Here is a 26,563-nt window from a genome sequence, read left to right on the forward strand (position 1 = left end):
GAAGAATAGGAAACTTCTTTCGAAATGTTGGAAGAGGTATATGGAATGGAATAAAAACCGTCGGAAGAGGAATTTGGAACGGAGTCAAAAAATATTGGTAAAAGAGTAGGTCAGTTCGTTGGTATTATACCTAAAGACCCTGAACCAGAAGAACAAGCTCCTGTTATACAACAGCCTGAACCTGCACCACAGTCTAGTTGGCAACCAAATCCAACACCTCAACCGTATTAAAATTATATTTTTACCGTTCGATAGTAGTTGTATATGAAACTAAGTTCTAAGTAAAACGCATGGTATAAGGAATTATTCTCTTCTTCCATCTGTAGTAAACCATACTTGAAAGTCTGAAATACTTCCACTTGGTGGTTCATATAGCTTTGTAGGTTTTTCGTAAAAGTCATTTGCCAAGCATAAAAAAGAGTTTTGTGCACCAGAAAATGAAGCATGAACGATAATAGCATCTGAGTCGAAAACATTTCATATGTTCCATTAGGGTTTTCGACTTCATAAAAGTTCGGTGTACTGGATATGCTGCAGGCTGATTTAACATCCTCATAAATCTATACCATGCCAAGTTGTTATATTTTGTAGAAATATAAACGTCTTCTCCAAAGGTCTTCTATTCTATTGATTTTAACAGTTGCATTTTTTCCTGTCATATATAATATCGAGATGGTACTCTCCTTCGTCAATGTTGTACTGTTTTGCATATTCGAGATAGATATCGTTTATTTTTTCTTGAAAAGCTTGAAGAGTTGTTTCTAAGTTTACAAGCAAATTCACTTGTAAAAGTTTTCCCTGTTCAAATTTCTCATACGTACGTTTCTCTTTGTTATAGTATCGAATTTCAAAAGCGACCGTAAATGGGAAACCATGTATGGCTTCTGAAATGAACTTCATTCTACGAAAAGCCAACAGCTTTTGTGACGGATGGGTCTCTTAACCATCTTAACGGGTAGTCAAAACGATAGCCTTCATGCTTTACGGTCTCTGTCTCAAACTTTTGACCGACATTCGTAAAAAGTTCATCTAATGGTTTAGTTGTAGCAACTCTTGAATTTTCTTTTCTATTGAAAGCATTTTTTATCTAGAATAAAAATGTCGAAAGAAACAGCGTCTATGAGAGAAATACAACACAACCGACAACTCATTGTTACAAGCTCTAAATAAGAACACAACAAACTTTTCAAACTATTCTAAGATATCTGAGTCATTGAAAGAAGGAAACTTAAAACTGACGATAAACCCATTGACAGACGAGTTTCTGTTTCAAAGACAGTAAGAACCATACTGTTTGTATAAATCCAACAAAAAGAACTTTAAACGAGAAACCTATAGATGAAACTTCTTTTGAAAGCAGATATTGACAACAAAGCTGACAAAGAGTATGTAGATGCAACAAGAGACTATATTCTCGCATGGACAGATAGAACATACCCACAAAAACATCATACACATAACATCTATGACGTAGATGAACTACCAGCAATGTTAGATGACAAAGCAGATAAAACATATGTTGACAATAAAATGTCAAGTGAAGTGACAAGAGCTGACAAAGAATATTCTAAAAAGACTCATACACAGACGATTTCTTCGCACTGTTGGTATAGAAAATATTGAAGGAACGGTTGAAGAAACTGGTGGGGATGTATTAAATTGGAAACCTCCTAACTTTCCACAAGGTTTAACATCGGAGGATGACATAACGACGATGAAATACACTAGATGTAGAAATGTCTATGTCATGGAGGATGAAAACAAAGTTAAATTCACTGCTCAAGATTTATATGATAAAAAAGCTGACAAAACATATGTTAACGATGAGTTAGATAAAAGCTGACAAAACATATGTTAACGATGAGTTAGATAAGAAAGCTGACAAAACAGAGCTTCAAACGTTAAAGACAGAAATACTTCAAACAGTATATCCTATAGGCTCTATTTATACGTCAATGAACTCTACCAGACCAGAAACAGTTCTGGGTTTTGGAACTTGGACTCAAATAGTCGACAGGTTTTTGTATTGTGCAAACTCTTCAAAGGAAACAGGTGGAAGTAAAACGATTTCAGGTGAAAATTTACCTGCACACAGTCACTACGTAGATTTAAGTACATCTCAAGCAGGTTGGCTATAAGCATAAATTTTGGGATTGGCACGCCTTGAAAAAAGGTAAAGGATATGATGTTAAAGACGACGTTTCAGTTTGCTATAAATTGTTACTGGAGTGACACTCAGGGAGATGGAAACCATACACATCGCGTTACAGGATATACACAAACAACGGGACAAAGTAAAGACTACATGCACCTTACATGACAGTTTACGCATGGTATATAGAATTGCTTAGTCGTCATTTTCAACTTCTTTAGCATATTCGTCAGCAGTTGTCTTATATTTGTTAGGAACTGTCTTTGAAAGTATACACCTTGAACCTTAACAAGTTTGAAACGAGGTCTGACAATAGTAGTTTTATCTTCTGCTTGCAGTGTGTACATTTTGCCATGTTTGCCTAAAACTTCATAATATTCTCTTGTATACTTTCTTCTATTTTTACGAACACGAATGTGAGTACCTGTCGGGTTCCCATTGTTGTCATAGTCAATAGTATTTTCATATGGGTCGCGTTTAGGTATTTCTATTTTTACTTTGTCACCTTTCTGAAGTTTGAAGCCCGGCATTCTTTCTTGTTTGTCTCTTTTGACTAAATTATTAAATATATAGTCTTTCTCTAAGTCAGGGTTTGTTTTTCATTTCTTCGGGGGAGTGGTTTCCCAAACCTTTTGTTTACGGTTATTGTAAATATTTAAAACTTGTCTCATCTTTGCCATGGAGAAGTGTCTATACTTGTCGTCATATGACATTTCATCTACCTCACCACTTTGTGGTTGGTTTAAGTCTCTTAAGATTTTTATACAACTGTCAATGACACCAAGAGCAGAATGGTTTTGGTCGACAATGAAATATTGGTTTACATTTTTTGAACGCAGATAGTTTTTAATATCGTCTGATTTGAAAGAACGTTCACAGTCAGATGTCAGTTTTTGTTGGATGGTATTTGTCAACAAATATTGTCAAAGCAGTTTTCACATCTAAAATATTTTTGGACTGTAATGGTATGGCTTCACAGTATCTTGTGTTTTGACCGACAAATATTAGCCAGTATGGTGGTCCATCTTCTCTATACCTCGGAATGTTTTCCAAGATATCCATAAACCAAGCATTTGGTGTTGAACTAAAGATTTTTACCATGAGTGCTTTTTTGTTGCTTTAGAAACATACGGGTCCTTGTTTGAATTCGTCATTTTTATCCTATAAGAAATGGGTTTATTTGGCGCATTAGCAGGAGTTGCATCTAGATTTTTGGCCCGCAGTGGGACAATAGCCAGAGGTGTATTTGGAGTTGGAAGGAAGATTTTGAGTACATTAGGTATACTGAAAGAGAAAGCACAACCTATTATACAAACTGTACAGAAAGGTTGGGATGTAGCACGAGATGCAGCAAATCTTATTCCAAATCCTGAAACAAGAGGAAAAGTTCAAGGATGGATGGACAATGTTTCCAGAACAAGCAGGAAACTATTATAACAAAGCAAATGACTACTATAACCAAGCAGGACACTATATGGACCAAGGTGAAAGATTCTTTAACAGAGGATATAACCATGCACAACAGTGGGTAAACAATAACCAACCGCAACCACCTCAAACTTGGGGAATGTAAAGTTTTTTACTGAGATGAAATGAACAATACAGCATTGAGACAAATGGGCTCAAGATGGATTTGTCGGCTTCCAGCAGTTACACAACCACGTGTTTGTCAAGTTCTTCCTATACCTCAGGAAGTTTTAGACCGACTTAAAAAACCTAAACAACCAGTTGAAAACAAACCAAACTAAAATTTTTTACTGAGATGAAATGACCGAAGAAGTTGAAACGGTAGATTTGACACCACAAACAAAAAGTTCAGAACCATTGTCAAAACCTGTCAAAGAACTTACAGATGAAGAGAAAAATTCAATAATAGAAAGTGCCAGGTCTGGAAATACAAACCCTAACTACAAAGTCACTTTTCATAGAAATGGAACGGCTAGTATCTCAAAAAAGAAACAGACTCTCACAAATAAAATATTGAAGTCTGAAGGAGTTTATGAGACAACAGATGGAAAAGTTTACTTCACCGATCAACAGTTCATTATAGAACATCTCATTGACTTAGAGTCGAAATATTCTAAACTTTACAACAAACACAAAAAGTTGAAAGGAAAACAAAAACAAATGGCATATGACATTTATGAAGATGTTGACGACACAACCATACCTGCAAGTGAGGTAAAGTCAGATGAACCGAAAAGTGACGAAAAACCGATAGAAGAAGAAAAACCAAAAACTGAAGATAAACCAAAACCAAAGTTTAGTTTCCAAACTAAACCAAGTCAACCTTCATTAGCTGGTATGGGTTGGCGTCAAAGACTTATGGCAGCCGGTGGTTATGTTAAGTAAAGTAAAAACATTTTTAAAACAGTATATTTTTTTATTTTATTTGAAATGTACGTTGAGTTTATTGGAACAGACCGTTGACAAAACATAGACAAGAAAGTCTCAACAAAACATAGACAAGAAAGTTCATGAGAAATTAGATGAAGAAGTCTCAACAAAACATAGACAAGAAAGTTCATGAGAAATTAGACGATGAAATATGAAATGGCATACCATTTAAAACAAAATATTTTAAAAAAAATATATTTTTATTTTATTTGAAATGTACGCTGAGTTTGTTGGAGAAGACCGTTGGAAAACTTGTTTGTTAGATGAGAAATATGAAATTCACTGTTGTGAGTCATTTGAAGTCAGAAACAAAAAGACAAAAAGAGTTTTAAGCGAATGGGAGCAAAATGACGGATATGCTAGGATGAGGATTGGTGGAAAACACTATTTTAAACATGTTGTCATTGCAACTCATTTTATACCGAATCCTAACAATCTACCTTTTGTAGACCACATAAACCATATAAGAAACGACAATAGACTTGAAAACTTACGCTGGGTCACTTGTTCTGAAAACAGTAAGAACATAGGCAAATTTAGAGATATTGTATTCGAATTTGTCGACGAACTAGAAGATGAAGCAATTGAAATTACAGACTATGGTAAGCATACGTTTGAGTTTTACTACTATAGCGAAGAACAGGACTCTTTCTACCTTTATACCGGCGTAAACTATAGAAAATTACAAGTATGTTTTACTAAGGCGGGCTATGCTTATGTAAACACTAGAGATACAGATGGAAAACACGTTCATATATTTCTCAACAAATTCAAGAAGCTATATGGCATACCATTTTAAAACAGTATATTTTTATTTTTATAAAAATGCCCCCATATAGAATGGATAGAAGGTCTGCTAGAATAAAAGCAGAGTTAGAAAGATATGGTTGGAGAGTTTCAAAGAATTTTAAATATAGGAAGGGAAGACCCATAAAAGTCTATGACAAATTGTCTGGTCTTCGCTACGAAATGGAATTGGAAACAGCACGCGCAAATTATCCAAACAGACTAGAGAGGTTAGAAGAAGAACGTCTTATGAACTTGCCTTTCAATGTTACTGAGCCTCAGATTGAAGGACACGACGGCTTTGCCAGATTCTACTGGAAACATAACGAACAGTTGCATCCCTTGAGAAGGAAAAAAGGTAGTGCAGAGGATGGTCATGCTCCCATGGAAAGAACAAGATATGCATATGAAAAGTATCGCGAAGTTAGAAGTCAAATTACATCTGGTCGAACCTTTACAGTAAACTTTGACGAAGGAAAGAACAAAGAAGGCTTCATGGGAGTACTTGCTGCCATTCAAGACGGAAATAAGAAAGGATACAATCTCAGATTGACCATAACAGATTTGGACGGTCATATATACTATGCGCATGGCAATGTCACAACAGCTGCAATGCTTCTTGACGCTTTCAAGACTACAAAGAGAGAACAAATGGTTGACTCCGACTCAGACATTTTGAATGCAATTGAAGGAATTGCAAGTGTCAAGTTCGAATGGTACCAACCTAACCCTCAAGCAGTCAGACAACATGCTGGATACTTCCCCTTCATAAATAAGTCTGACATTGACTTGACAAGGTATGGAATTTACAATTCAATTGAAAAAATTGTCAATGAACCTTGTATTCTTACATGTCTCAGGAACTCTGGTCTTGTTACAGAAGAGAAGATGAAGTACCTTGAGTCATGTGTGAAGACAAGGTACATTCTTAGAGGTCAATTGTCAAAAATTGCACCGTTGGCAAATGTGAATATCCGAGTCAACATTCCGACTGAGAAAGGTTCTTCACATGACGACTATGTTGTTGACAAGACTTACCATGGTTGAGATTGTACTTGTCCACAACCACTTCATGTTGAACGAAAGTCTTACAAACCCATTGTTCGGAAAAGGTAAGTGTAACATTGTCAGAGCTGTTAACATTCTTTTCGAGAAAGGTTTGTTGGAACCAATTCCAGATGACAAGCTGACAGAAACTTTTGTACCAAAAGACGAAACAAACTTTTCACTGTTAGCAAGACCAAAAGTTGTTCCAGACAAAGTTATAGCACAAAAGAAGTACACAGCTCCAAAAGGAGTTGGATTGTTCGGATACCAACCTGAACCAGAAGAACTTCCAATGAGGTTGCAAGAACTTCAAGATGCTATAAACAAACTTCCATTGAGACATCCAATTGACGTCAAATTGTATTGGAGAGCATCTGAGTTAGGTCAGAAGATTTTATATGAAACAGGTTGCTTTGACGATGTTTATGAGATAACAGGAGAAGTTTCTCAGAAGATAAGAGACTCACTTGAATTTCACAAACTGGACCAATTGGTTGCGACAAGTTCGACTCAGATGAAAAGATATACTATGTCGACCTTAACGCTGCGTACATGAGGTTTGTCCAATATATCCCGACTGGAATTCCAAACGAAGATGGTGAGTTCCCGGGAAGGAACTATACAGTTGGAAAAGTCATACAACAACTGTATGATATTAGGAAAGCTTCAAACCCCAAACTTGCAATGACACTCAAATTGCTTATGAATTCCGACATGGGGATATTCCATTAAGAAACCTCAAGAGATGAAGAGTAAACATTATGAGAAGGTCGACAACTTTGTTGAAAGGTTTTCTCCTTTTTTTGAAGTACGAATTCACTCAAGGTCAAAGTGGCTTAGTAACCACAGTAAAACCTATTGTCGAACATTGGTCTTACCCTCAGTTCGCAAAAGCAGTCCTTGACAACTACAACAAATTCTTCTCCGAAGTCAAATCGAAAGTTGTGGTTTACTATGAGAACATTGACGCACTCATGACGAACGAAGAAGGGTATAACAAACTCATTGAAATGGGTATGGTCGGTGAGAAGATGGGCTGTTTTAAGCTAGATAAGGTATTTTCCGAAGTTCATGTCCTCTCCAAGCGTAAGTACTGGGGTGTGCTTGAAGACGGCACAGAAATAAAACATTGCATGAAGTAAAACATTGCATGAAGTAAAACATTGCATACCATTTTAAAACGTTTTTTAAAACCATATATTTTTACATATATTAAATGTTTCAGGTTGAAAAACAAAGAACAAAAGTAGCAGATACAAAACCGTTAGACTATATCTTTACAAATGCCGGTAGAAATATTTCAGATGAAGAAATTTCATCCCGTTCATACAGGTTTGACTATCCAATTCGTTGGCTTCAAAGTCCTTCAGATGCAAAGGCAATAGGATTTAGAAGAGTTTTGTTTTCAAAAAGAACGAACGCTTTTATGTTCGCAGTATATTTTCATGGGCAGTATAGAGGTTCTGATGGTCTAATAGACAAATTTGACGAAATGAGAATCTTTACAGTTCGTTCAGACGAAAGTCTTGAGAAAACTCTAAATGACTTTCAAACTCAAATAAACAAATACTACTGGGAATTTCAAGAAAAATACGATTCTTTACTAAATGGAACATACTATCTGAAACTAGAATATGACAAGATGAACTCCACCGTTTCATTTCAAAGGATTGAAATTAACCCTCGAAGAAGTACAGAGTTTTTATTTTGGGAAGTAGACAAACGTTCTTGGGCACAATTTCTTCGGTTACTAAACCAGAACGAACCATTGCCACCTGACGGTCCGTTTAAATTTATACGCCCACCAACAGATTTGACAGTTTATAAAAACGTGTTTGACCCTCAAAATGTTATGTGTCATGCAAGTTTCAGTTCAAGCAACAATAGTTTTCTATGTATTGGTAAGGACTTTTATGACTTTGCTTCTAAATTCTACGAACCACCTAGTAACAGTTTCTCTGACTTTCAAGTCTGGTTCACAACAAACGGTGTGCAACATATTATTCCATTGTACTATGACTTTTATCTCGAATTGTCTTTCATATACAACTACGGAAAAGTGCTGAAAAAGTATTGAAAAATAATGTTTAGGGTAGATGTTTTTTAGGTGTGCCTATGTGCCTATGTGCCTCGGTCATTTTAACTTCTCTGAAAAAGTGTGACAACATGACATTTTGACAACATCGTAGAAAACACACAAAACTCATGAATTTTGTATAAAAAAAGCAACCGCCGGAATTCCGACGGTTGGTATATTCTTCACAAAATGCTTGTTTTGAGGTCGAGCCACAAACGGATGTCCGACGGTTAAGCCACAAACGGATGTCCGACGGTTAAGCCACAAACGAATGTCCGACGTCCCACCAAAAAATATTTTTTATTTTTATTGTAAGAACTGAAATGACAGTCGAAGCAAAAACGTTCACGAACAAATCTAATGGCGAAACATTCACAAAAGGCACTTACAACGGTATTGAAGTCTTACGTAGAGACATGGATGGTTATGTAAATGCAACAAATATGTGTCAGCAGTTTAGGAAAGACTTTAGAAAGTTGTTGGAAAATAAGTCCTGGAAGATTTTTGAGGCATTTTGTGAAGAATATACCAACCGCCGGAATTCGGCGGTTGCTTTTTATACAAAGTTCATGCAGGAATTCCGGATGAAATCAAACATGTTAGAGGAACGTATGTAGACCCAAGACTTGTAAACTATATAGCAATGTGGGCCTCTCCAAAATATTGCATAGCAGTTGGAAAAATTATGGACTCCATAGACAAGAAAGTTCATGAGAAATTAGATGAAGAAGAACTTGAAGATACAGTAGAGAATGCAAAACCTTTGTTCGAAGAAGAAGTTAGAAAAAATGCATGAAAAACAAATAGAACATGAACGTGAGATATGTTCTGGTTATAGAGACTCGCCATACGAACTAGACCAATGGGAACAAGAAGATTTAAAGAGAGAATTTAGAGAATATGAACTCGCTAAGATAGCATTAGAAGCTGCAGAAAAGAAGTTAAAAGTTTGGGGTCGTTTTGTACAAAAATATTGTGAGTAAATGAACCATTTTTTTCGACAAAAATAATGTTTATGTTAGAATGTTAGATCTAACATGTTTTCTAACATGTTTTCTAACATCGTAGAAAACTCTCGAATTTGTCGAAACTTCTTCGTAAATGTTTTGTCAAGACTTCTTCGTAAATGTTTTGTCAAGACTTCTTCGTAAATGTTTTTTCAAGACTTCTTCGTAAATGTTTGTCAAGACTTCTTCGTAATGAGCGTAAAAGACCCAAAATAATGTTTATTTAGAATGTTAGATCTAACATGTTTTCTAACACGTTTTCTAACATCGTAGAAAACTCTCGAAATTCATGAATTTGACACTTTCACAAAAAACATAAAAAATAAAGTTAGTTTTTAAAAAAAATATTTTTTATTTTTATTGTAAGAACATGTTAGCAACTACAGCACCAAACTCGTTAGTCATGAACCCAACTTCAATGTTAGTAGAGATGAAAAGCTTCATTCCTTCTTCATATACTTTCGAAACAAAAATCAGAAGATAAAGCAAGAACTTTTAACAAGTAATTAGACTGTAGTGCGAAAGATGAAACAAATGAACAGTATCTTTATGAAATGCAGGATATTATTGACCATTTACCTAAACTTCCTGAAATCCAACAACAAAAACTCACTATTCCAGAATTCGATGAAATAGAAGTCGGACTGACTGACTCAGTAGAAATAAAGAAGTTCATACGAAAGGTTAACTATGAGTTTCTTGGATTTCATTGCAACACAAAGTCATGGACAAGATTGCGACATGGTATATAAGAACATCTCTGACATATACAAATCCGAAGAATTTAAGACCTACGACAACTTTGTTTCGTTAGTTGCAAAATGTGTTTGGGAAATAAGAGATAAAGATAGTAGGGGTAAGGTATGGAACGAACAAATAAGACCCGCTATGTTCGAGATGAAGAAAACCATTGACGCCTTAGTTGTTTTAGCAGGTAGGTTTCAGAATATAACGCAAAAATGAACCCGCAATGTTCAAAATGTAAAGCAGCAATGAGGAAATATAACTACTCCGTCAAAGAGATAGAACGTATGCGAAACGACTATGCAGATTTAAAGAAAGAAGCAGAAAACCAGCAGAAGATAAAATGGACATGTTGACATTTCTAAACAAAAACTATCCAACAGCTGACGATTTCCTTCTATCTGACGTCAAGAAGAAGTATAAAGAAACTTTCGGTATCGTTAAAACATTCGATGTACTAAAAGAAGAAATTGAAGCCACGAAATTGTTAGAGTCATGAACCATCGCAACATATACCATGTAAAACGCTTGTAAATAGTTATGTTAGAAAACATGTTAGAAAACATGTTAGATCTAACATTCTAACATAAACATTATTTTTATTGAATTCCGTATGAAATTTCATGAGTTTTTGTGTGTTTTAGACCATGTTAGAAAACATGTTAGAAACATGTTAGATCTAACTTCTAACATAAACATTATTTTTATTGAAAAAATGACCAAATTTCATTATATAACTGTTATTTTTTTACGAAGAGAACTTTTGCACTTCGTCAAAAAAATCCCTGAAATCATATCTTTTATACAAGATAGAAAATCTTACTCGCCAAAACTCTATGAAAATCATGAAGAACAGCGAGTAGGTAAGAAATCCTGGTCGCCTAAAACTCTATGAAAATCATGAATTTCCTTAAGATAGAAAAAATAAAGCTAGTTTTTTTAAAATATTTTTTTTTATTTTGTATGTAAGAACAGGAAATGACAAACACTGAGTTTGAAACAGTTAAAAAGATAGACAATAACACTAAATTGGTTAGAATAGGTGATTTAAACGTAAGATACTCAAAGAAATACAATAAATATTCTTTGTCAGACATTATATCTCCATCTGGAAAGAAAACAAACGACTGGGTTAAAAATGCTTCATCTCAGAAAATTTTGACAAGAAATCCTGAGCTTATGATATCGGTAAGATTTCATGGAACTACAGCATATCTTATAGACAAAAGTCTTATACCAGTAGTTTGTGTTCTGGTTAGACCCAGTTGTTGGATATAATTTCATAACATATGGTTCATTCGATACGGAACGTTGCAGTGAAGGCTTACTTTACATCGTTCAGAACCGAAAGACTTCAATACAAAGAGATATAAGATAGGAAGAACATTTAATATAACTAAAAGATATGACTCTACAGTCAATAGAGTTAAGGTTGTGTTTGTTAACGATATGAGAGCTGCAGAAACAGAACTGCTTGAAAAGTTTGAGAAAATGTATGGTGCTCCCACGAAAGGTAAAGAAACGTTTGAAGTAGATGAGATCGACAAAGCTATAAAATTATTTGACGAAGTTGCTGAAAAATACATGTAAAGCGTTTATTTTTGGTCTTTTATACAAGATAGAAAATAAAGTTAGTTTTATTTTTATTTATTTTTTTATCCGGAATATAAAGACAGATATGTCAACAACAGAGAACACAACAACTGCTATCGTTCATGAAGCTATAAGTGAAGAATACGAGTGGGTTCAGTATAACAAACAGTTACGTCTCATTCGTTCGGTCAAAGATGACATGTACCAAATGCAAAGTATTTTGAATGCTCTTCGTTCTACAAAGCAAGCATACCATTGGTTTGAAAACCAACAGACAAAGAACTTTTAGAAGAATTTCCTCATATGTTTGCTACCTCGGAAAACCGAGGTAGAGATTCCGTACGAAAATCGCAAGAATTTGGCTCCTGGTTTGAGAGGTTGGTATGTACATAGACTTCTTGTAAATGCTGTTGCAATGTGGGCTTCACCTCGTTACGCTTGTTATATTTTCATGATGTTAGATGAAATTCATAGACAAGAACGTGAAAGAGATGGAAAAGAAACTTCAAGCAAAAGATGAAGTCATTGAATCCAAAGACAAAAAACATACAGAAAAGAATACCACGTTCGGTACCAAAAGGAAAGGAAAAGAACTATAAGTATATGATTTACACTGAAGAGATGGAAAATGAAGAAGACAGAGATATGGTTATGTTGCATTTAGTCAGAAGAAACAACAAAAGCTTTTACGACCTTGCTAAGATTTACAAATCTGACAGAAATTGGTTCTATCGCGAAAACTTACCGATTTCAATGACACCGAATGAAGATGTGAAACAAATAGTTCAAGATACGTTACCTCAAACACACTATGATATGAAAGGTTGTACAATACTTACCTTCAAAGAAGACTTACCGCTACTGAAGGAAAAAATAACAGAGTATTTTGACAACTTCAAACAAGTAGGGTAGATGAACCATTTATTTTTACGCTTGACTTCAGATGGCTCAGGTAGCTCTATAAAGTAAATTGCCTTGTCAAATCCTTCTGGCATTCCGAGTCCATCCGACAAGAAAAGTTCTTCCTTCCGACAGAAAAAGTTTTTCCATCCGACAAGAAAAAATTTTCCCGACAACTGGAAAAAATTTTCCTGTTGTCCGTCCGTAAACCATTCAAATTTTCGAAAATTGAGAACTTTTTTCCCGACAACTGGAAAAATTTTTCCCGACAACTGGAAAAAAATTTCCCGACAACTGGAAAAATTTTTCCTTCCGACATTCCGAGTCCTTCCTTCCAACAGGAAAAGTTTTTCCTTCCAACAGGAAAAGTTCTTCCTTCCGACAGGACACAAACGAATGTCCGACGTTCCTCTTCCTGAATGTCTTCCAAAGCCAGAAGAACCGAAAGCTGCAGCACCACAACAGACTAAGACCAAACACTTACATTTTTCAAGCTTGACTTTTTACAATTTGAACTTTGTTTGCGTAGATATGAATTCTGAAAGAAGTATGAGGGTCTTGTATGGCTTTGTACTTCTCCCATAGTTCATGTCTGTCAAACTTACCTGCCATGGACTCTTTCATAAGTTCCATGAAATCGTCTTCGGACAATCCAGGGAAAAGTATAATGTCAGTAAGTATTCTTTTAACATCCTTACTTAAACTCTTTGCTGTCTGTACACATATTACGACTGAAATGTTAAAGTGTCTGAGCTTCTTAAGAATTCGACACATATCTTGTTCTCTATTCTTTAACAAAGGATGAGAAGCAAAGTCATCTAAAATAAGAAGACATCTGTGAGGGTAAGTCTTCCAATCGTAAGATTGCAATTTCTTCGAAATGTATTCTATCTCTTTCTGTTTGTTTCGGAAGTGTTTCTTCTCTAATATTCTCTGCATTTCCTCATTTGGGTCTTTAAACTTAGAATTTATATACTCATTTATAGCATTGTACTTCAAAACTCTTCTTTGGTACTTCTTTATCCAATCTAACAACTCAGTATCCTTTATACATACTAACTTAGACTTTTTTATAATATCTTTGAACGAATTGACGGTTTGGTCAAATTGACCAGAAGTACTACAAATGACTACTAACTCATAGAATGGGTTCTTCTCATCTAGTTCTTGTTGTTGTGCAGCCATTTTAAGATAAGTGAAAGTCTTGCCCGACCCAGGTGGTGCGATTAGACCTGTTATACCATTCTGAGCAAATAAGAACTTGTCATGTATAGGCTTTATCTGAGCATTTTCCAACTTCCTCTTGTTCTTGTTTAAAACATTCTCAAATTTCTTGTCAATGTCAGCAAACTTTTTTTCTAACATATTTTTAGAAAAATTAAAATTTTTATCTTTTAGAAAATGTCTAGCGATTTCGCTATCTATATTCGAGACAAACTTTTCGACAGCAAAACATCTGTCGACCATAAAATCTTACATAGTGTAAACAAGAAAGGTGAATTTGTTCTAAAGTTCTGTTTCTGGGAATATGACAAGAACCATAAAACATTACAAAGAGCAGTCTTAAAATTTGTCAATGACAGACTTGTTGACAGAGATGACGCCGATTGGAAAGATGAAGTCCAACAAAAGTTCTTAGAATGCAAAGAAGGCACATGCGCTGTTCTTGAAGATGAAATAGAAAACAGAATAGAAGAGCTATTAAAGGACAAAGAACTTTTACATAAATATGGTTCTGAGAAATTTGACATAACTCCACCAGAAAAGAAGAAGAAGAGAGAAAAGAAAGAAAAGAAAGAAAAGAAAGTAGAAGAGAAGAAAGAACCTGAACCAGTTCCAGAGAAAAAGAAATTTGACATGTAAAAATAAAATTTTATTTTTAGAACATTTCTGGGTCAATGTCAATGTTCTCTTCCTCTTTAGGAGCAAACACTGGCTTAGACTCTAAAATCTTTTTACCCAATTTACCTTGAACTTCAACTATCTTAGACTCATAATATTCATAGTCGTCTGCTTTCTTTGGTTCATAAGGTATAACAAGTTTGTATGCTTTGCCTTCTTCGAGTTTTGAGAACTTTCTGTCAAAATTTTCTTTGACTGTCAACATACCGTCAATGTATAAGTCTTCAAAAGTTGCACCACTTTTTCTAACAACAGCAAACTTAACTGGTACAATGTTCCAAATTTTGTCAAATGTAGACTTTTCAAAATTGTAGAAGTAAACATTCAAATATGCGAATGGAGCTAACTTATCTTTGACTTCTGTCATGTACTTATTTACTGAGATGAATTTTGCCATCTTTTCTATCGGATAAAAATATATATTTTTTTTAAAATTTACTCAGAAAAATTTTTCTTTGTATATACGCCGTTCTGAACATCTAAAAGATTTTTGACATTTGCCAAGAATGTACGTTTAGAAGCTGCCATATAACCATACTCTTGACAATATTGTTTATATTCATCATATAAAGACCTTTCATCTAATGACACAAAGTCAGTTTCATCTATAAACAGTTCATAAACACTCTTGTTTGCTTCTAACAATGTTTGTCTCTCTTCTGTATGTGGAATTTGTCTTGGATTGAACTTAGAAATATCTAATGTCATGAAATATGAGAACAAGTGGTTGTAAAAGTCAGATGTCAAAGTTTCTGCTAAGTCGTCAAAATATTCTGTATCTTGCATATGAGAATCTGACGTTCTGACAACTACATATCTTCTGTCAGAACTTTCTAACTTCATCGGAACAACATTGTTTGAAACCATAATGAAGTTTGCAACATTTTCACAAACTCTTTGGTCTTTATACTTTCTTTCAACAACTCCAACTTTGTCTGTTATAAGACTCTTCAAAGCATCTGAGTTCAAAACTTTTGTTGTATCTATACTTTGAAGTTCGTTACATACTATAAGTTTCATATTCTCTATTGAAGAGTTAAATTTACCGCAGATGTTTTCTAAGTTTGTCATATTAGGGTTCGAATAGCCCTCTAACAGTTTGCATAAGATATCTGTAAAGAAAGTATTCTTACCAGTTCCTTGTTTTCCAATTATAATGAGAGCAGTTTCATTTTTAGCACTTGGATGTTGTAAGATATTTGCAAACCAACATAAGATATACTCATAGACTCTTTCGTTTCCATTGCATATAATTTCTTTGACATGGTCTAACCAAGCTTCTATAACATTTTCTTTCCATTCTACTTGTTCGTATTTATATCCAGTGAAGATAGAATAGAAGTTTGGAGAAGGTGTATAGAACTTTATACCTCGAACTGAAAAATCTTCTAACTTTGACAATAAGATATCCCAAGCATCTAACATCTTCATGCCAACTTGTACGACTTTTATTTTCTTAAGTTTCTGTCTACATTCTTGTTCTGAAACTATGGTTGCTCTTGGTTTGTTAAAGACAACATCCCATTCTTTCATGACATAACATTCTGGGGCAGAGTCGACATAAATGACTAAACGTTTCAAATTCTCGACTGCTTTGTTATAGTCTCTAAATGGACACATATTTCTGAATGCTTGGAAGTCATAAAAATCTGAAACATCTATTCTGTACATTTTTATAAAAATAAAAAAAATATTTTTTTTTATTCTTGACTTTGTTGTTGCATTTGTTCCATTTGTTGCATTTGTTGTTCTTGAGCTATTTGTTGTTGAAGTTGTTCTTGTAGTACAATACTTTCACCAGTTGCATCTTCCAATTCGAAACTTTCTGCCGTCATTGACAAATACATAGGACATAAAAGTTTTACAGGAACAAAGTTTGCGTCAACTAAGGTTAAGTTTATGTTTGCTAAAGTGTTTGAGTTTACTAAAGCTGAAAATTCTGCATTCGAATGAACAATAGGCAAACCAGCAGAGAAAGTGTTGTTTATACGCATGAGTATCTTTTGGTCATAGTAGTTTCTGTCGACATTCGAATAGCACTTTGAACCTAAGTTTGAAACAATATATAAAATAGGTGTACTTAAAGTCAATGGAACAGACAAACCTTGTATGACACCTTTTCCTGTTATAGGAAACTGTTGGTAGTAAAAACCAGATATAAGTTTTGTATTATAGCTCATATCGTTTATACTAAACTCAGTCGGACATCCAAACATAATGAAACCTGCTCTAGTTGCAGCACATGTTACATCCGTCCTTAAAGTATTAAATAAGTCAACAAAACCTGTTGGTGGTATATCTGAGTAAGTATCTTCAAAGAAGTATTTTTTACCATTCACAACAACAAAGTCTTCTGGTGTCAAAAGAGCAAAACAGGCTTTAGTCGTCATCGTGTTTAAAGTTAGTTTACAATATCGTCCTTGAGGACTTTGTAAGTTTGTTGTTATAGAATTATATGACTCAGGGTTTTTAGTCGTAATAGTATAAACCATTATGTCTTCTGCCATTTTACTTAGCAAATAAATTTTAATGAAATGTTGTGGTCGTCAAATATTTTTATAACGTCTGGGAAACTATATTTTAAGTTCAACGTTTCACCTCCTTTCATAACGTATATCTTGTCAATGACATTATATGAAACACCACAGCAAGCAATGTCGGGCTCTATTTCTTTGATGTTTATATCGTCTGCCTCTGTCAAAAGTTTCAATAGTTCTTTCAAAACTTCACGAGGTGCGATGACATATGAGTTCACTTTTACAGGGTTGTGTTCGACCAAGTTTAACATTATACCTAAAGCTTGACAAATCTTCTCCTGAGTTTGAAGTTTGTCTTTCAGTTGTTGGTAGTCATTTCGAATATCTGCAACAGAACTTAAGTCTCTGCTAACTTCAGGATATGTTGGTTGTTCTTTTACAGGAACTATTGTTATACCATCTTCGTCTTCGTATGGTTTCCCCACTTCAACATCTCTTTCTTTGACATTGACAACAACACTTTGACTGTTTGTTTGAGTTGGTGAATTTAACTTCACATCTGCCACCGCCATTAAACCTTTTGAAACACTTACGCTTCTATTTTTCGGAAATGACATTTTACTTAGAATAAAAAGATGGACGTATTTGAGTATCTCTTCGAATTGAAGCAGAACAAAGTTTACACACACAAACAATACAAGTTCATTGATAGAATAGTTCTTTATACAAACAATGGAAAATGTTATAGAATAGCAGTCTTTGCTGAACCAAAATATTTTCATAAAGCAAAGAAAGTTGGTATAACCGAGATGGTGAAAGTTCTTGAAGCAGACAAAAATATAACAACAAAACTGACCGATATTTCTAAAGGAAAGTTTATCTTACAATTTTATGTCAAAACTGGCGTACTGTCAATATTTGACGGAGAGAAGTCAGTTCAAGAACAACTTACTGACCTGCTGCCAAAATCTGCTCGATGGAAGCTGTCGTTATGCCAATCTGAGGAGCCCCAGCAGGTTTCATCGAACGAATCTTCAAAAGAGCATCTTCCGTGAAAAGTGCTATTGGTTTTGTAAACTTCTTTGCTCTCAGTTCATCTGGACCGTCTCTGTCACCAGTATATTGTATTTGTACAGTACCAACAGTTGAAATACCACCCATAAAGTCTTCTGAGTCAGCAAATGGAATGCCAAGCCAAAAGTTTGAACGGTCTCCATTTGTATATTGAGTTTTTTGACCTCCTGTATGAGTCCATACTTTCACATATGGCATAATAGAACTTTGCATTTCAGGGTTAATGGTTGTTGTGAAGTTGTTGTTAAAGTTCATAGCATCTAATGTCAAGTTGTATGACCTCATATCCTCAACTGTAGAATATTCTTCTCTTGGATAGTATTTGCCATCTATGTTTATATGGTATTTAATACCAGGGTTGTAGAAGCAAGAATAGTCATTTATAGTTCGTCTGAACAGTACAAACATAGTATCTGCATGTTTCATTGCAGTTGTTAAAGCAATATCTGTTCTTGCACCTGGGTCAGCACTTTGGTTTCCAACTTCACCTGCAAAGTCTTTGACAGATATTTGGTGTATAGGGAACATAAGTGGAACTGCAATATATTTGGCAGCTAAAGCATTTGAAATATCTGGGTCCAACATATAGACTGCAAGTCTGCTTTCTATTCTCTTGCATTCAAACTTTTCGCATGTGAACTTAACTGGGTCCCAAGCAGTTCCAGCAGCATTGAAATAATAGTTTACTTCATTGTTGAAGTTTGAGAAACCAAAGTCTAAGTCAACTTTGTCTTTGCAAAAGTCACAGAACTTGGCTCCACCAGTTCCAGCTACAGTAATGCTGAATGGGTCTTGTGTTGGTGCAATGACTAAGTTATTTTTGCTTGGAGTAAGTTCGATAGAAATTTTTCCTGCCCAGTTTGGCAAGTATCTTAAAAACCTGAAGATGAGGAAAGATGACAAAGGAACTCTAAGTTTCAGTTTTACTTTAGTGGCAGCATTTCCATCTGAACCAGAAAGGTTAACATAAACTCCTGGAACGTTAGGGTCAAGTCTTCTTATTTTCTCAATATTTGCATACTGGTCTGTTTGTTCTCTAGCTTGTGGTTGTACTGAGTTTCTCAAAGCGAACCATTCATAGTTTGCCCATGTTACTGTTTGAACTAAGTCAGAGTTAGAATATATCTTATATCCCATGAAAACTTCTGGAGCATATTGGTATCCGACATAGAAAATTCCATTGCAACCTTTCTTGTCAGACAACTTGGCAGAAGGTTTTATTTCAATGTCTTGTTCCACGTATAAGAATGAGTTGTCAATAGAAATAATATGAAACCTGTCGCAAGCAATATCTACTGTTGTTGAAGAACCTTCTCCAAACTCACCTACGTTTCCATAAGAAACAGCAGTTGTATATTCGTAAGTTCCAGGAACTATTTCTGACCTTCTAATGGCATTGTCGCATTCGTTATACCATTCGGAAACATTTCCGTTCATGGCATCCAAAACTGTTGGCGTAATATTCTGAGCGGCGTACATTTCATATGAGTAAAAATATAGAATAGTTGGATTTATATGTCATAATAGAACCCACGTGGACCAAGCTTTACTTTCTTCCTGACTGAGTTTTTAACTCTTCTTTTTCCTTCATTGCCCTCTGCTTGAAGTTGTTGCATCTTTGCATTATGTTCATCTAGTATGTTGCAAATTTCCCATGTCCTTTTTGCCTTTGGGCTCTGGTCGCCCATCTCAGGTAACCTATATCCTAGAAAGAGTTTGTCATAGTTTGTATTTGAGTCTTTGCGTATTGTTTGCATGACTCTTTCCTGAGTTTCCGGTTCAAGCTCTTCAAACAGTGCCTGTCCATATGGAATAAGCTCGTTTCCAAATATATGTTTTTGTAGCCATTCTGGTTTTCTTTCCATGTTACCAACTATATCTTTTGTGAATGGGAAAGCTTTTACCCAATCTTTCAGTCTTGCGTCGTTTATTTCTGTAGTTGGTTTTATTTTGTCAAGGAACATGTTTTTCAATACTAACATTTCATTTGGTACTGTCCATTTGAGTTTTCTTAAATATTCATCCCTTCTCGATTCATCGCCTGCAAAGTAAGTTTTTATGACATTTTGTAAACTTTCGTTTGCAAGGTCATGTACAATAGGTTCTCTTCCTTCTCCCTCCCTAACTTTCTTTCTAAACTCTTCACCAAATATACCATCTTTATGGTTCTGTGTAGTTCTTTGAGATAAATGTTTTAGAACGTCAGGTGTTATATTTCCATCAGCCATGTTCATTTCATACTGGTCCAAAATATCTGCATCTTTCATATCTTTCAATGGCATTAAAGCCGCGCTGAAAATACCAGCTATATCTGGTTCACCATTGACTTCCATTGCGTCTACAACTTCTTGGAATTGTGGTTGTAAGTTTATGAACCACCTATCCGGGTTAGCTTTATGACCCCATCTCATTGTAGTTCCATCGTCTGCAGAAACAAAAGTAGGTTTGTTTCCATCTTGGTTAGGTTCTGAATGAACTTTAAACAATGTTTCATTTCTATATGTTTTCTTGAAATTTAACCTTTTATTTTCACCGAGTTCATCCGAAGATTGAACGTTAAATGCTCGTAAGTAAAAAGGGTTGTTGTATTTGTGTACATTTTTTTTCAGTTCTTCCATTCTATGCTGGATATTTTCATCTGATGTTGGAGTCTTTTGTATGTCGGCAAACATTTTTCGATATTCTTCTACTATGTCAGCCGAATTTTTTTTAGACTCTTGGAAATATTCCATATTCTCCGCATACTCTTGTTGAGGGTCAAGATTTTTCGGCTGTTCCAAATCTTCATCTAGTTCTGTGAAGTTAGTTTCCAAAGGAAGGACTTGTTCGTTTCCTTCAGGCTCTTCTAGCTGTTGTTGCTGAACTATTTCTTCCATGTCTGGTTGTATCTGAACTTCTTCCTGTGGAGTTTCTTGTACCTCATCTGCTGGCATTTCATATATTCCGAGACCGTTTTCAACAATTTCCCTATCTACGTCATCCGCATTCATAAGCTTTTGTTCTTTCGTTCCGTCTCTATTTTTTACGCGTTTCATGACGAAAGTTGAATTGTCATTTAGCTCTGACATCAAATATCTCGGAGTAAATTCATCCATGTCATTTGGATGATATGCTATTAAATCATATCCCTTAGCGAGCTTGTATTTTCCAGGTTTGAGATTATATCCGTTTTGGTGCTGAGCCATAAAGCTAAATAGGTTCGGGTCAGTATTTCCATCCTTGAACTTTCCAATAGCTTCTTTATATCTGTCACTAAAGTCAACAGTATCTGGGAAACCACACTCTTCTTTAAGCATTTTTAAGAATTCTTGGTTTCCTTGTTCTCTACTTCTTTTATGTCCTTGCTCTGTTTGTGGTTGTTGTTGTGCAGGGTTTTGAACTGTTGGTTGCTGTGCTGGTTGTTGTGTTGGTTGTTGTGTTGGATTTTGAACTGTTGGTTGTTGTTGTGGTGCATGCCTGTGTCTGTGTCCATGTGACGATGTAAATGTTTTAGGTAGTCCTGGTGCAGGTGCTTCTCTTGGAGGGTTTGGTGGTATATAAGTTCCACCAGCTGGCACATATGTTCCATCTGCAGCGTAATGTCCTACCTGACTTTTCGTTTTTAAGAAAGCATTTACTAGGTCTGTTTTGGTCTGTTGTAACTCTTTTTCTTGACTTTTCACAACAGTTGCTCTAACGGCGTCATAGGCACTTTGAACTGCCTGTCTCGTTGCTGCATCTGTTATTTTCGTCATATTTTGTGCTACTTCTCTTAACTCGTTGTCGAAACCTTCAGACTTCAGTTTCTTTCCAGATGAGAAGTCGTTCACTTGTTTCACCTTACTATGAAGAGCTTCGAAGGCGTTCTTAAAGTCAGCATTTGTTAAAGCTTCATTTGAACTGTCTTCATCCGCTTGTATTTTTGTCCTTATTGACCCTATAAGTTGGGCTGCTTTAGCGTTAGCTTGGGCATCTAACCAGTCATTGTTAGCTTTTATATACTCTGCGCTTTTCATTGCCTTTTGCATAGCCGCGTCGTTATTTTTACTTTCTTGTGCTAAGTTTTCATACTGTACGGTTTGGTTTTGCAACTGTAAAAGTTTTTCTGCCTTTACATTTGCTTCAACTTCCTTTTTATACTCATCGCTATCCATATATGTCTTCAGGGCTTTTTGTTTTATCTCTTCATCTTTCAGTATTTTATATTGAGTAGTATGGTTTTTCAAATTTATGACATCTTGTTCCATTTTTGCTACTTCTGCTGCTTTTTCTGACACTTTTTTCGCATATTCCTCTGTACTTAGTTCTTTCAGTTGTTCTTCTTTCTTCTTTTTCTCTACGTTTAACTCATTGAGTTTCTTTGTGTGTCTGTCATATTCTAGTTTCTTTTCGTTTTCACCTATTTGCTTCTGTATGTCTATGTTTGACTTTTTGACATCTGCTATTTGATTTTTGAGTGAACTCAAATTCATTTGACTTTGAGGGTTATATGCTGTTCCGTCTGCAGCTCCACCATAGCCTGCCATTTTCGCTAAAAGTGCCGCTCTTAAACCTCCACTCTGTGCACCAACAACTCGGTTTAAAAGCATAGGATTGCTTGACATTTGTTGCAACATAGTGGGGTCATTCATCATTTGTTGTTGCAACTGTTGTTGTGGTGTCAGTTTTACTATTGGATGTTTCAATGCTCTCTTCCTCTTACGTATATTCTTACGTAGCTTACGTGGCATTTTAAGTGAAGTAAAAAACATTTACGATGAAGAAGTCTTGACAAAACATTTACGATGAAATCATGAGTTTTCTACGATGTTAGAAAACATGTTAGAAAACGTGTTAGATCTAACATTCTAACATAAACATTATTTTTGGGTCATTTACGCTCATTACGAAGAAGTCTTGACAAAACATTTACGAAGAAGTCCTGACAAAACATTTACGAAGAAGTCTTGACAAAACATTTACGAAGAAGTCTTGACAAAACATTTACGAAGAAGTCTTGACAAAACATTTACGAAGAAGTCTTGACAAAACATTTACGAAGAAGTCTTGACAAAACATGAAAACATATATAATTTGTGAAAAGCTCCTGGAAGACCTCCGAATAAAAACTTCATTTATGTGGGCTAGAAGGCACGAAGTGCCTGGAAGACCACCCCAAGAAAAAAAAACTTCATTATACCAATCATCCTCAGGGCTAGAAGGCACGAAGTGCCTGGAAGCCCCACTTCCTTTTTTTTTTTTTTTTTTTTTTTTCAAAATCGTTCAATATTGTATGAATTCTTACGTTTACAAAAAAAGTCACAAACCCCGCATATATATACTACTATGGAATTATGACCGTGCGATTCCACAAAAAGTGTTATCATTTTCTATAAAATACTTATCCTAGGTCTACAAATTATAAATTTCAAATTTTTATACACATTTGCCTTGCAATCTCAAATTTATCATAGGCAAAACAAAGAAAATTAGAAAGCCAATCGACGTCTGTCTAAGGAAAAGCCATTTACCAGATAATCATTAACTGTTTACTCGAAATCAAGATCAGAAAAATTTCTTTCCCTTCAAAAGGGCAAAACCTATACGGAAAATGTTAATTTATTGTATAACATTACTATTTTAATAAAAATCTTTTATCTTTGTTTTTAAGGTTAAAAATAATCGTCGCGTTAAAATCTTAGGTCCATTTCAATTCAATATTTGAAAGCCCATTTGTAAAGCATTCAAAATTGAATGGGATGAACCCGAGATTATAATAGTACTATAAAGATAAAGAAAAACTTTACGGTGCAAAGTTTTATTAGGGCATTAGGTTCCTGTCTGTGAATAACCATTGATGATTACTATGATATTAGTTATTTGAAAAGTTTTTCAACTTTTTTTGTATTTATTGTATAATTTACTATAATATTGAATACAATTAGTGATGTTATTGAAAGAATAACTACAATAATTCATATTATTAAACTCAAACAATTCGAAATAATAAACAAAATTAAAATTTTATTTACATTAGTATAAAAACAGTGAATAAAGAGAATGAAATAGAGAAAGTGTTGCAATTACGAACAGCACAACTGAAAACGGAACATAGACGAAGTGATGATTTAGGAAGACCACTAGAAACAAGAAGTTCGATGAATGGTTGTGTCTTGTTCTGGAAAAGAACACCACAGCGAAGACTGTCGCAGTGAATGAATGCATCTGAACCAATGGAAACAACACTGGATGGGATGCTGATATGTTCAAGACGAATGCATGATTCGAATGAACGACGACCTATAATACGAACACTGTTCTCAACAAAGACAACAAGCTCGATGTAACGGCTGTTGATGAATGCACCTTCACTGACAGTAACAAGACGACTGTCGAAGCTGATGTACCTGTCCTTGCAACCGGGAGCGTGGATGTAGACTTAACTGAAACCGACGTCGTAGATAGTGCTGTTAACACAAACAAACTTAGAACTGCGAAAATCACTGATGTATGACAATGATGTGCAACCTTCAAAGATAGAACCCATGATAGTAGTGAGGCCTGATGTTGAAGAGATGTCAACATGATCAAGTTGTGAACATCCACTGAAACACTGTGTTGAAAGTGTTGTAACACTATCTGGAATACTTATATAAGATATAGATGTTTCACTGAAACATTCATTACCTATGATTTCGATATTCGTTGGAATGATAATCTCTTCGATGTTTGTACATCCTTTGAGGAACATAGAAGGAAGTGTGTTAAAAGATGTTTCACTGTTTTCAAAATTGATAGTGTTCAAACCACTGTTCATGAAACAACTATTACCAACTGTTTTGATATTCGAAATAATATTAAAAGCAGAAAGTGATGTACATTCGAAAAATACTTTCGATCCAATGTAAATATCTGATCTACAATCAATAAACAATACAGATGTCAATGAAGAACATGCATAAAATGAACAATCTTTGATTGTTAAATTCTCTACTTTAGATTTAAATGAAACAGATGGTAATGTTTTCACACTTGCAAATGAATATTCATCTAACAAAGTCAACGATTCAGGGAATGATATCGCAGATGATAGTTTTGTATTGGAAAATGCATACATTCCAACTGATTTCAGGTTAGGAAAGTCAGGAATTGTCGTCAAACTATTACAGTTTTGGAATGCGTAGTTTTCTATAATCTCAAGTTGAGATGTTCCATCACAGAGGACTTTCACAAGGTTCTTCTTGTCCTTGAATGAAGAAGATTTAATCGTTTTGACTGTGCTTGGAATAGTCACAGATGTTGAAGTAGAATTCAGGAACATGGAAATATAAGAATTGTTTTTTGTCATAAGAAGCATTTGGTCATCGATATACATAAGAGATTCACCTTTGAATGTTATTTGCAAATTATTTGAAATCGGGAAGGCTCCACCTCCGATCGAGGAAATATTCTCTGGTAACTCAATAGATGTTAAAGAATTACAATTTCTGAATGCGTTCTCATTAATTGTAATTACGTTATCTGGAATAGTAATTGATGTCAAACTTGATTCAGCAAAACAAGCAGAAAGAATTGTTTTGATAGATTTTGGGAGAGTTATTTGCGTTAACTTCTTCGTGTCTGCAAATGCAAAGGCACCTATTGAAGTTACTGAATCAGGGATAATAATCGAAGAAAATTCGGCAGAAATGAATGCGGCATAGCTAATTGCCTTAATAGTATTAGGAATTGTATAAGATGTCCCTGAACCAGCGGCATAGAAATATATAGTGGTGTAATCTTTGTTATAAACTGCTCTGTTGTCACCTATGAAATAATTATTATTTTGATGCACTTTTACAATTTCTAATGTTTTCACACCGTTACAAAATGCACCATTAATGGAATTAACATTTTGTGGAATGGTAATTTGGGTTAATTTTGTTCCAATGAATATATTATTTCCTAGAAAAAGAAGTTGTGATCCTTCTCGAAAAGTTATTGATGTTAATGTTTGAGAATCTGCAATAGCATGATCATACATACTTGAGACTGTTGATGGTATCTCAACACTGGTTAATTTAAGTCCAGAAAAAGCATATTTAAATATTGTTTTTAAACCTTCTGGCAAAAGAAGATTTTGAACTGATGAACACAAACAAAATGCTTTTTCACCAATTGTGATGAGTTTTGTGCATGATGATAAATCAATACTCGTTAATTTGGTACATTTATAAAATGAATATGAACCAATCTTTGTAAGCTGTGGATTTTGTTCGAATGAGAATGATTGTAATGTGTCTCGTGAATAGTAAAAAGCAGCAGTCGTTTCTGAATCTCCGAAAATTTCTGTACAACGTGAAGATATGATAAGATCAGGATCACTTTGTTTAACTTCTTTAAGTACTGCACCAGGATCGTGATAATATTCATCAGATATTAACACCATTGTTTATTAATCTTCTCTCAT

At 34.8% G+C, this 26,563-nt stretch overlaps 15 protein-coding genes and 5 pseudogenes across 20 annotated transcripts, besides 1 other annotated feature; 10 read left to right on the forward strand and 10 right to left on the reverse strand.

Annotated features, from left to right (window-relative positions):
- The first annotated feature begins 1,341 nt into the window (after positions 1–1,341).
- Positions 1,342–19,581: a mobile genetic element.
- On the reverse strand, positions 2,348–3,306 carry TVAGG3_0328020 (annotated as a pseudogene). Its single transcript has one exon. A coding segment is annotated over exon 1 (959 nt).
- Positions 3,323–3,725, forward strand: TVAGG3_0328030 (annotated as a pseudogene). The gene has a single exon. A coding segment is annotated over exon 1 (403 nt).
- TVAGG3_0328040 (uncharacterized protein) lies at positions 3,745–3,900 on the forward strand (the record flags this gene model as incomplete). Its single annotated transcript, XM_051230340.1, has 1 exon — positions 3,745–3,900. The coding sequence occupies one exon, from the start codon at positions 3,745–3,747 to the stop codon at positions 3,898–3,900; it is 156 nt and encodes a 51-aa protein (XP_051100070.1).
- On the forward strand, positions 3,920–4,504 carry TVAGG3_0328050 (phage tail repeat-like family; the record flags this gene model as incomplete). Its single annotated transcript, XM_051230341.1, has 1 exon — positions 3,920–4,504. One exon carries the CDS (start codon positions 3,920–3,922, stop codon positions 4,502–4,504), a length of 585 nt encoding a protein of 194 aa, XP_051100071.1.
- On the forward strand, positions 4,764–5,348 carry TVAGG3_0328060 (His-Me finger endonucleases family; the record flags this gene model as incomplete). The annotated part of the gene is made up of 1 exon (XM_051230342.1): positions 4,764–5,348. One exon carries the CDS (start codon positions 4,764–4,766, stop codon positions 5,346–5,348), a length of 585 nt encoding a protein of 194 aa, XP_051100072.1.
- On the forward strand, positions 5,390–6,375 carry TVAGG3_0328070 (uncharacterized protein; the record flags this gene model as incomplete). The annotated part of the gene is made up of 1 exon (XM_051230343.1): positions 5,390–6,375. A coding segment is annotated over one exon (986 nt), but the record flags the coding sequence as incomplete, so codon positions are not given.
- TVAGG3_0328080 (uncharacterized protein) lies at positions 7,599–8,459 on the forward strand (the record flags this gene model as incomplete). The annotated part of the gene is made up of 1 exon (XM_051230344.1): positions 7,599–8,459. One exon carries the CDS (start codon positions 7,599–7,601, stop codon positions 8,457–8,459), a length of 861 nt encoding a protein of 286 aa, XP_051100074.1.
- On the forward strand, positions 9,067–9,442 carry TVAGG3_0328090 (annotated as a pseudogene). Its single transcript has one exon. A coding segment is annotated over exon 1 (376 nt).
- Positions 9,837–10,744, forward strand: TVAGG3_0328100 (annotated as a pseudogene). The gene has a single exon. A coding segment is annotated over exon 1 (908 nt).
- On the forward strand, positions 11,889–12,587 carry TVAGG3_0328110 (annotated as a pseudogene). The gene has a single exon. A coding segment is annotated over exon 1 (699 nt).
- TVAGG3_0328120 (protein of unknown function, DUF4106 family) lies at positions 13,193–13,642 on the reverse strand (the record flags this gene model as incomplete). The annotated part of the gene is made up of 1 exon (XM_051230345.1): positions 13,193–13,642. One exon carries the CDS (start codon positions 13,640–13,642, stop codon positions 13,193–13,195), a length of 450 nt encoding a protein of 149 aa, XP_051100075.1.
- TVAGG3_0328130 (uncharacterized protein) lies at positions 14,105–14,566 on the forward strand (the record flags this gene model as incomplete). The annotated part of the gene is made up of 1 exon (XM_001307863.1): positions 14,105–14,566. The coding sequence occupies one exon, from the start codon at positions 14,105–14,107 to the stop codon at positions 14,564–14,566; it is 462 nt and encodes a 153-aa protein (XP_001307864.1).
- TVAGG3_0328140 (protein of unknown function, DUF4108 family) lies at positions 14,583–15,002 on the reverse strand (the record flags this gene model as incomplete). Its single annotated transcript, XM_001307862.1, has 1 exon — positions 14,583–15,002. The coding sequence occupies one exon, from the start codon at positions 15,000–15,002 to the stop codon at positions 14,583–14,585; it is 420 nt and encodes a 139-aa protein (XP_001307863.1).
- On the reverse strand, positions 15,041–15,313 carry TVAGG3_0328150 (Poxvirus D5 protein-like family; the record flags this gene model as incomplete). The annotated part of the gene is made up of 1 exon (XM_051230346.1): positions 15,041–15,313. The coding sequence occupies one exon, from the start codon at positions 15,311–15,313 to the stop codon at positions 15,041–15,043; it is 273 nt and encodes a 90-aa protein (XP_051100076.1).
- TVAGG3_0328160 (uncharacterized protein) lies at positions 15,446–16,276 on the reverse strand (the record flags this gene model as incomplete). The annotated part of the gene is made up of 1 exon (XM_051230347.1): positions 15,446–16,276. A coding segment is annotated over one exon (831 nt), but the record flags the coding sequence as incomplete, so codon positions are not given.
- TVAGG3_0328170 (uncharacterized protein) lies at positions 16,306–16,599 on the reverse strand (the record flags this gene model as incomplete). Its single annotated transcript, XM_051230348.1, has 1 exon — positions 16,306–16,599. The coding sequence occupies one exon, from the start codon at positions 16,597–16,599 to the stop codon at positions 16,306–16,308; it is 294 nt and encodes a 97-aa protein (XP_051100078.1).
- Positions 17,118–17,654, reverse strand: TVAGG3_0328180 (protein of unknown function, DUF4106 family; the record flags this gene model as incomplete). Its single annotated transcript, XM_051230349.1, has 1 exon — positions 17,118–17,654. The coding sequence occupies one exon, from the start codon at positions 17,652–17,654 to the stop codon at positions 17,118–17,120; it is 537 nt and encodes a 178-aa protein (XP_051100079.1).
- On the reverse strand, positions 18,031–18,582 carry TVAGG3_0328190 (protein of unknown function, DUF4106 family; the record flags this gene model as incomplete). Its single annotated transcript, XM_051230350.1, has 1 exon — positions 18,031–18,582. The coding sequence occupies one exon, from the start codon at positions 18,580–18,582 to the stop codon at positions 18,031–18,033; it is 552 nt and encodes a 183-aa protein (XP_051100080.1).
- Positions 19,582–19,667: 86 nt separating the features above from the next.
- TVAGG3_0328200 (protein of unknown function, DUF4106 family) lies at positions 19,668–22,865 on the reverse strand (the record flags this gene model as incomplete). Its single annotated transcript, XM_051230351.1, has 1 exon — positions 19,668–22,865. The coding sequence occupies one exon, from the start codon at positions 22,863–22,865 to the stop codon at positions 19,668–19,670; it is 3,198 nt and encodes a 1,065-aa protein (XP_051100081.1).
- A 1,302-nt stretch (positions 22,866–24,167) lies between these two features.
- TVAGG3_0328210 (regulation of response to stimulus) lies at positions 24,168–26,547 on the reverse strand (the record flags this gene model as incomplete). The annotated part of the gene is made up of 1 exon (XM_001307861.1): positions 24,554–26,542. One exon carries the CDS (start codon positions 26,540–26,542, stop codon positions 24,554–24,556), a length of 1,989 nt encoding a protein of 662 aa, XP_001307862.1.
- Between the last annotated feature and the right edge of the window lie 16 nt (positions 26,548–26,563).

The sequence above is a fragment of the Trichomonas vaginalis genome, chromosome V, assembly GCF_026262505.1.
Source record: "Trichomonas vaginalis G3 chromosome V, whole genome shotgun sequence".
NCBI lineage: Eukaryota > Parabasalia > Trichomonadida > Trichomonadidae > Trichomonas > Trichomonas vaginalis.